The 8,714-nt window shown below is 64.8% G+C and overlaps 1 protein-coding gene across 1 annotated transcript in view; it reads right to left on the reverse strand.

Annotated features, from left to right (window-relative positions):
- The window catches only part of CFAP74 (cilia and flagella associated protein 74), a 42,591-nt gene that overhangs the window by 27,331 nt on the left and 6,546 nt on the right, over positions 1–8,714 (reverse strand). Inside the window, exons 7-15 of the mRNA XM_015589431.1 lie at positions 8,152–8,262; positions 7,687–7,789; positions 6,826–6,983; positions 5,594–5,826; positions 4,519–4,637; positions 3,573–3,746; positions 2,821–2,939; positions 1,549–1,615; positions 1,083–1,172 (exon numbers count right to left, since the gene is read on the reverse strand). Coding sequence (XP_015444917.1) covers positions 1,083–1,172; positions 1,549–1,615; positions 2,821–2,939; positions 3,573–3,746; positions 4,519–4,637; positions 5,594–5,826; positions 6,826–6,983; positions 7,687–7,789; positions 8,152–8,262 — 1,174 coding nt within the window. The remainder of the gene's footprint in view (positions 1–1,082; positions 1,173–1,548; positions 1,616–2,820; positions 2,940–3,572; positions 3,747–4,518; positions 4,638–5,593; positions 5,827–6,825; positions 6,984–7,686; positions 7,790–8,151; positions 8,263–8,714) is intronic.

Raw genomic sequence — 8,714 nt, forward strand, 5'->3', positions numbered from 1 at the left:
CGTACGAAACCCATAAAGAACTTGTGCAGCTCAACGGCAAAACAAACCAAACCAAAAACAAGCAAAAAACAAGCAACGCAGCTCAAAAATGCGCAGAGGACCTGAACAGACCTTTCCAAAGAGCACATGCGCGCGGCCAACAGGTATGTGAAACGATGCTCGACACCACCAGTCATCAGGGAGATGCGAACCCAAAGCACCGCGAGGTCTCCCCTCACGCCGTCAGAACGGCTGTCGTCAAGAAGTTGACCCACAGTGACAGCTGCTGAGCATGTGGACAAAGGGGACCCTCGTGGACTGGTGGTGGGACTGCGAACCGGTGCGGCCACCACGGAAAGCAGTCTGGAGGATCCTCGAAAGGTCAAGACAGGGCTACCCACCACCCGCAGTGCCGCCGCTGGGTATTCGTCTGGAGACGCCCGAAACGCTACCTCGAAGGGACGCGCATGCGCCCGCGTGCCCTGCGGCCGCAGCTGAACCCCGAGCTGCGGAGGCACCTGGGTGTCCATCGACAGATGGCCGGGCCGGGGCTGTGGTCTCACAGGCGGCGGGGTTTTACTCAGCCATAGAAAAGGAGGAAATCCTGCCATGTGCCAGGTGGACAGACCTTCGGGGCATCGAGCTAAGCGAAGTCAGACAGACAGACAGACAGACAAACAGCATTTACTGTACGATCGCGTTTCACATGGAACCGATAAGAAAGGGGACTCACGGATTTGGGGAGCAGACGGCGATTGCCGGAGGTGGGTGGGGGTCTGGAAACGGGTGGAGGGGCGCAGGGCACACACTCCAGCCGTAAGAGAAATCGGTTCTGGGGACGAGATGCACGGCCCGGCGACTACAGTCAAGAAAAATCGAGGGGACACTGCAGAGCAGGCCAGGGCCTCCCGGACGAGCCCAGGTTCGCCCGAGCGCAGGCCCTGCAGTCTGGCCTTGCCTCGCGAGGTTCGTTTTCCAGCGGCTCCTCCGAGCACCCCGTGCTCATCGCCCCGACCTGAGCCCACGGCGGGGACGCAGCGGCCTGCACGCTGCCCCGGCCAGAGCCTCCCGGAAAACGCTGGCGGAGAAGCCGCGGCACTTACGGAGCACTTCTTTGTGGAGCACTTCAGCGGGACGGAGAACCTGCCCGTCTGGGCCAGGAACGAGACGCTTCCTTCCAGGTCTTTGTTTATCTGAAAATAAAACCGCCCGACCCGCACGGACGTTTGCAGTGTCTCCCAGGGACACGTGTGACGTCTATGTAATCAGGGCCTCGGCCTGGGCCCGCCTGCCGAGTGGCAGCAGACGGAGGGGTCGGCAGGACGCTCAGACCCAGGAGCACGCACGGTCGCACCTGCCAGCTCCTGAGCGGGACCGCCACCTGTGATTCCGCTCAGCGTTTAGGGACACATGGAATGCGGTTTAAAAATAAAACGGCAAAACGGGCCCTGTGCACCCTCCCGCCGCCACGGCGTCCTCACAGACCCGACACCATCCACCCCCCGCCCCCCACGATGGGGTGAGGAAAGTCTCCTTTTACCTTCTGTGGTTTGGAACCGAGACACTCACCATGGGCTTGAAGGTGACCAGCACTTCACAGCACATCCCGGCTGACATGGGACCAGGGGGGTCAAAGCTGCAGGCAGAATGACGCACAGCACGTGTGTGGTGCCATCTCCGCTGAAGGTGGACACTCACGGCGCCATGTGGATGACACGGCCGGGCCGGGACTGACGGCAGAACGGCCCCTGCCCGGTGCTGGCCCTGGGCTGGCTGCCGGACCCCACCACCCCTGCCGTTCCAGGCGCCGGGCACCCCCTGCCTCCCAGTACCTAGCTTATACGGGTGCCCAAGCGCCCCGGATGGCTGTTGAGTGAGGGAAGGAGGAGGGAGGGAAGGAAGGGAGGGAAGGAAGTGCAGACCCCAAGGACCGGCTCCGAGGGAGCGGGTGCTGCGGGGATGTGTGCCAGGCCTGGAGCCAGGAGGCCAGGGTTTCTGTGCCGTGTGAGTGTGGGAGCCGGTTGGGAGCTGGTTGGGAGCCGGTTGGGAGCCGGTTGGGAGCCGGTTGGGAGCCAGCACTTAGCCGCGCATTTAGCGAAAGATCCAGAAGCAGCGCCCCGGCCTCACGGGGAGACCGAAGGCCGCCGGTACGTCCTGGTCTGCATCCCCGTGGGCGGAAACAGCTCCCAGGAGAAGCAGCGTGAGCCCTGTCGTCACAAGCTGGGTCTGACCCGCTGGGCTTGGCTTAGAAATAAATGAGCCAAACACTTAACCCAGAAACCTGTCCCGGGCCGGTCATGTTCCCTGGCAGCAGGCGGCCGCCAATCCCAAACTTCTCTGGGAGGGAAGCGTTCTGACGCCAGACAACAGAATCCCAGGGGTGGGGTCCCAGCCAGGGGAAGGTCGCCCAGACCCAAAATGCACACAGAAACCAGCACGGCGCGAGCAGGGACGGACCCCGAGGGTTAGATCGCAGACGGCTGGACCCTCATGGGGTGACTGAAGCACGTGGGGTAAAGCGACGGACCACACCGCAGAGGGTTACAGCTCTGGAAGAAGCAAGGCCCCGCTCAGAAACGCCAGCCACGAACAGGAGCCAAGAAGTTGGAGACGGGGCAGTGGGCAGCGGGCAGAGCTGGCCGAGGGTTCCCTAGACCTCCGAGGCCTGAGTCCTGAGTCTGAGCACCGCGGGTCGTGTGTGGCTCTACCTTCTCGGTCACCCCACCCACAACGGAGCGCAGGGCACCGAAGATGGGGACCCCAAGGAGCCCGGGAAGGCGAGGTGAGGCGCAGAGGGACAGCGACGGCCGAGCTCGGACCCGCCCCGGCCCGGCCCCTTACTCGACGCTGATGAAGTCCCGGAGGTGCTCCTCCACGCCCTCCAGCTTGCAGTAGTTGATGGTGTAGGTGGCATTTATCAAGGTGACCTTTTTCTTGTACACTTTGCCAACGTCGAAGTCCTGGAAAGACCACAGGGGACATTGTGGCTCGAAGCTCCCTGTGGCTGAGCATCTGCAGCCTCTCCCCACGGGCCGCCGGACGCTGGTCACACACAGTGACAATTCTCCCCACGGGCTGCCGGACGCTGGTCACACACAGTGACAACTCTCCCCACGGGCCGCCGGACGCTGGGCACACACAGTGACAACTCTCCCCATGGGCCGCCGGACGCTGGTCACACACAGTGACAAGTGCGGTGATTGTCCCGAGGGGGCACGCGTCCCGAGGTTGCCCCCCATGGGTGTGTGACGAGCAGGGTGAGGGGCGCCCAGCCTGGGGGAGTCGGGCAGGAAGCAGCCTCCCAGGACCAGCACTAGAGCTGGCAGGGGTGGGCTCTGGCCATCGGCCCCGGGCTGCGTGACATCTCGGGGGCCACTGGCCCCTCTTCTGTAGAGATGATGGACGCCACGGCCTCACTTTCGCTCATCGCCACACCCCTCCTCCTGGGGCTGCTACTGACCCTCACGCGAGAAAAGACGTGGCCTGGGGGGTTGTCCGAAAGCGAGGCCTGGTGCTGTGACCCCGTCCTCTGCAACCCAGGACCCCGGTGCTGTGACCCTGACCTCTGTGACCCGGGACCCCAGCAGGCGCACCTTGAAGTGGACGACCTTGGGCTTGCTGTTGAAGGGGCGACCTTTGAACTCACGCCCGGACACCACCTGCTTGTGGATCACCCCGCTGCGCAGCTGCTGTATGGTGCGGGCCAGGAGGTCCTTGTCCATCTTCGTCCCGCCCACGGGCTTGCGGTCTCCGTCCTCTGTGGGCACCTGGAGGTTCACGGGGCAGCAGCCCATGCTCGAGATCAGGGCCCGGCCAGGCACGGGGCTCGCCACTCAGGCCCCAGAGCACCTGGGGCCACGGGGGGAGTTAGCTAATGGCACAGCCAGGCCACGCAGGTGACCAGGACAGAGGGACACGCCCCACGCCAGGGGGGTCCCCGGACCCCATTCTGGGAGATGACGGCACGGCGGGAATTTTCTACGTTCTAAAATCAGGCCAAGAAAAAGTTTTCGAAAACTTCCACAGAAAACGGGGTTTTTCTCAAGTGGCGCAAAGAAGGCTCCCTCCCCCCGACCCAGTGACTGGGGACAGCCCTGCATTTTCCGGTTTGAAAGGCCCATGGGTCTGTCCGGGGCCCCAGTCTAGGTCCATGAGCGAGGACACCGCGGGAAGCTGTGGGGCCTCCTCAGGCACCCACGGCCGGTGCCCCCTTGGGCGGGTGACCGGGCCTGGCTCCGGCCACACTCTTCCTCTCAAGGCCAGCAGCACTGACGTGGATCTGCCCTTACGGCCAGCGGAAGCCCAGCGGGGGTGGGGGGGGGGAAGGTGCCCACGCAGGGGCAACCTGGGCTGGGCTGGCCTGGCCTGGGCTGGCCGTGCAGACAGCGGCAGCCGTGGCTGCTCTCCTGAGGTGCCGTGGACGCTGCTCAGGTCTCGGCTCTTTCAGAATTAGGGGGGCTGTGCTCGGGAGTGAGACTCGGATGGAAAGACACCGCCCCGTGGCCAACGCCAGCGGCTTAGCCGCGGGAGAGCGCTCGCCTGGCGTGACTTGTAGTCTGCGTCCCAAAGCCCCGGGATCTCCGGCTCCGCCAGCGTGTCGTCCTCCCAGCTGACGGGCCTCGGGTCCCCCTGGACAGACTCTCTGGAGACGAACGTCACTAGCAGGTTTTCGGGGTATCCGAAAGTCTCTTTCTCCTGCAGTCAGGGAGGAGAACACGGTGGCTAACTCTACGAGGCAGAGGGAACGAAAGTCGGGGGACAACCCCCCAGGCTCTCCTCTCCCAGGGCCTGGAGCCGGGACTGCTTTGTAACTCCCCACGTGAGACGTAAGTATCTCTGTGCACGGTCCCATGTGTATGTGTGTGTGTGTGTGTGTGTCTGCGTCTGTGTCTGTGAGTCTGTGCGTCTGTGTATGTCTGTGTGCGTGTCTGTGTGCGTGTCTGTGTGTTTGTGTCTGTGTGTCTATGTGTCTGTGTGAGACCTTCAGGTGTTGGGGTCACCACGTAGAAGCAGAAGTGCCCAGCTGGCTCAGGAGGGTGTTCTGACATCCTTGCCCCACAACCTCAGGGACAGGTAAACAGGTCACCTACACGGGCACAGAGCCAGTCCTCACTATGAATGAGTGAATGAACAAATGAACAAATGAGGGGAAAGCTGCCCGTCTCTGGGGGTGATCAAGAGTCTTTGGCACCAGGGGGATAACTTGCATGTAAAGTGAGCAGTGCTCAAGTCTGGCCCTGACCTGTGACTGGCCTTTGGTCTCCCTGCCGTGGGCTCCCCTCACTCCCCGGCCGCCACCGCAGTGGTGTCCCCAGGGGCCGGCTCCCGTGGTGCATGAGGCAGTGACCTGTGTCTCAACCCCTTGCACCTGAGCCAGCCCTCAGGAGAGGCCAGCTCCCAGGCGGTTGCCATGTGGCCTGCCGCCCACCTGCTTCAGGGAGCAGCTGTGACGCTGCCCCGTGTCCTCCAGAGGGAACCATGGGGACGTCAGAACACGCAGCCACCAGTGGGGCCGCCTGACGGGACGTGAGGCCACAGGGCCGGCCCTCGTGAGGAACTCGGGGAGACCGGGGAGCAGGCGGTCCTTCTGTCAGGGTTCTGATCGGGTCCCCACGACACTGGGCCCCACTGGGCCCTCGGCTCACCGCCAGGTAGCAGGAGGCGGCCGGGGCCGGCTTCCCTTCGCAGACGGTGGCCAGGTAGCCCCACGTCCTGTCCCGCAGGGTCAGCCGGTCTGCAGCATGGGCCGGAGGAGGCAGCCTCCTCCTTCTGTCCTCCTCGGCCTCCTCCTTCAGAATCCGGCTCACAATCTCGTCCTTTCTGAGCTTCTGCTCCTCCTCGAAGGCGCTGTGGGCAGATGCCGTGGGCTGGGACGCGGCCGCCCTCGAACCCGCGCTGGGCAGCACTGCCCTCCCCAGGAGCGCGGGCCCAGCCCCGCCAGGCAGATGCATGGCACCCAGGCGGCTGCCGGGCCGGACCCCAGGACCCGAACCCCTGGCCCCATCCAGTCCCCTGGGGAGTGGCCCCTGCTCCTGGCTTCCAGGCTGGCAACTGGGGCGCCCCCACCGAGGGACACGCCAAGGCAGCTTGAGGCCATGAACTCATTCATTCATTCATTCATTCATTCCAGCGGCTGCCTGCTGGCCCCTCCTGTGTGCACCAGACTAAGGGACTCAGGGGTGGGCAGAGCTGCCCCGGGAGCCCCCACCAGGATGGGTGATGGCAAAACTCCAGAAGTGAAACTCAGAGCAGTGTGACTCCTGGAAACGAGGTGCTGTCCCCAGCAAGAGGACCAGGAGGCCAGTCACGCAGATCCTAACAGCAAGCATTCTGGGGGACTGGGCGTGGGGGCTGGGGTGGGGGAAGGGCCAGCCCTCCAGGGCAGAACCCTGGACTTCTGGTCTCAGGAGGACACTCCTACAGGGACGTGCTGGGGTGGGAGGCCCAGTGGGGACCACCATCTCTCGGGGGAGGGGTGTGGCCTGGGTCCCAGGGCCCAGGGGGGGTCTCAGGGTTAATGACCCGGCTGCATTGAGAGGGCGGCTCTGAGGCCAGGAGGGGACAGGAGAGGACGGGAGGGGACGGGGCGGAGGGAGCAGGTCCGGAGAAACCAGTCTGGGATCCAGCAGCGGGGACCGTGCTGGGGGACCTGGATGCAGGGGGCTGTGCTCCGGGGCCTGGGAGACACCCCTCCTGCTGGGCTGTGGAAGGGGGGGCTTGGCAGGAGTGGGGGGAGGGCTGGAGCCTCCATTCCCGCATCCCCCAGGCCTATCCTCAAGGGGGCTCCAGGGAGAGACAGAAGCAGCTCCCACCTGCCGGCAGGCAGCTGGCAGGGGAGGCCCTCACCGTTTCTCGGCCTCCAGCTCCTGGCGCCGGCGTTGGTGGAAAAGGTGCTTGAAAGCGTCGCCCCCTTGGGCCAGAATCGCCTCCTTTTCTGCCTGGGCCTTCTGCTCGGCCAGCTGTGCCTTGGCCTGGCCCCACGCTTGAAATTTCCGGAGTGTTTCCTTGGGAATAGAGAACACGGAGCTTACAGTATTAGCACGTGTGTGCACACACGCACATGCAAACACGCGCACGTGCACACACGCGGGGGCTTCCTGCTCAATAGGTGTGACGTCACAGCCACTCTCGCCCAGCTCCGCCTGTGCCCTCCCTTCTAAGTCCTCGGGGTGGCTGATCCCGCTGTCCTCGAAGCCCCGGGTGACCGGCCGCTCTCCTCTGCCTCTTCCGTGTTTTGGCCACCTGGGCTGTGACCTCTGTCCTCCGAGCTTTCACGGATGTTGTTCCTTCTTCCCCTCTGCACTTCCCTGGCCTAACTGCGCATCCTCAGGCCCCGGGGGATGTCACTTCCTCCAGGAAGGCCCCGGACCACAGCACAGGGCCATGCGGAGTCTGGTTCCCCCGCAACCCCGTCCTTGCTCTTCCCACAGGACTAGGCTGCACGAGGTCGCGGCCGCGGCGCTTTCTCGCTGCCCGACTCCGGCGCCTGGCTGGTGCCGGCAGAGACTTGTGGGCAACAAATCCGGGGTGGACGCCCACATGTCCCCAGGGAGAGACTGAGTGACACGGGACCCAGGTCCCAAGGAGCAGGGGTTCGGGAGGGCGGGGCAAGCCGAGCGGCGCGCAGGCGCAGACCGCGGCCTGGAGACTTGGGTGGGGCCCGAGGACCGCAGGAGGTGGGCGGCCGCGGGGGGCCCGGGCGCCCACCCGGTTGGCCGTGATGCTGTTCTTCAGGGCCAGCACGGCGTCCATGCGCCTCCTCATGTGTTCCCGGGACTCGAGCTCCTGCTGCCGGGCCTGCTCCTGAACCCTGCGGGGGGCGCGGGGGGCACGGCTGACCCGGGGCGCCTGCAGGTGCAGCACCGCCCGGGCGTGGTCGCGCCCTCAGGGGAGAGCCTTAAAGGTGACGCCATGAAAGGGGGGTGAAGTGCTGTGGCCGACGGCAAGTCACAAGGAAACGCGGCTGCAACACCTGTCTCGGGGCCGCAGGCCCCTCGTCCGAAGGCGCACGGCAAGCAGCTCAGGACTAAGTCTAGGCTGGTTTTTTTTCGGATCATAAGGTGATGATTTAGTCATAAAGTTGGTGAGTTGTGAAACAAGAACAGGTGGGTGATCCACGCCCTTAGACCCGCCCCCCAGGGACAGGCGGGGAGGGTCTGCAGGGGGCGCTACCTCCCCAGGGACGCCTTCAGGAACTTCACCGCCACCCTGTGGTTCTTCCTGGCGTCTTCCACGAGCTTCTGGTGCCGGAGCCCGTGCTCCTTCTGCAGGTACATGGATTTCCTGCGGTGGTGCGGCAGTGGGGCCAGGAACGCATGTATCATCTGCTCGCCAGCGGGTCCCAACCCCGCCCCCCCTTCCCCCAGGGAACAGGTGTCCCAAAGAGTCGTGTGCGCTGTGCGGGGGCCGGGAGGGGCCGCAGGGCAGCGCGGCGGGTACAGGGCTGGGAGCCCCACAGGGAAGGGGTCATGCAGGCCGGGTCTGGGCCGCCCGGTGACCAGGACCAAGTGGGTGAGGAGGGGCGGATGAGGACGCTGGGGCACCGGATCTACAGAAACGGCAGAAAGTTCTGGCAGGGGCTGAATGAGGGGGCTGGGGCCCCGGACGAGATAGAGCTGTACTGAGACGGCGACGCCGGGTCCCACAGCTGGGACGCACCTGGGGTGCCCGCCCCGCCCTCCCAGAAGCCTGGGAACAGAAACGCCAGGGACGGGGCCTCGGGGAGCAGGGGCAGC

Source organism: Pteropus alecto, unplaced genomic scaffold, assembly GCF_000325575.1.
Source record: "Pteropus alecto unplaced genomic scaffold, ASM32557v1 scaffold700, whole genome shotgun sequence".
Lineage (NCBI taxonomy): Eukaryota > Metazoa > Chordata > Mammalia > Chiroptera > Pteropodidae > Pteropus > Pteropus alecto.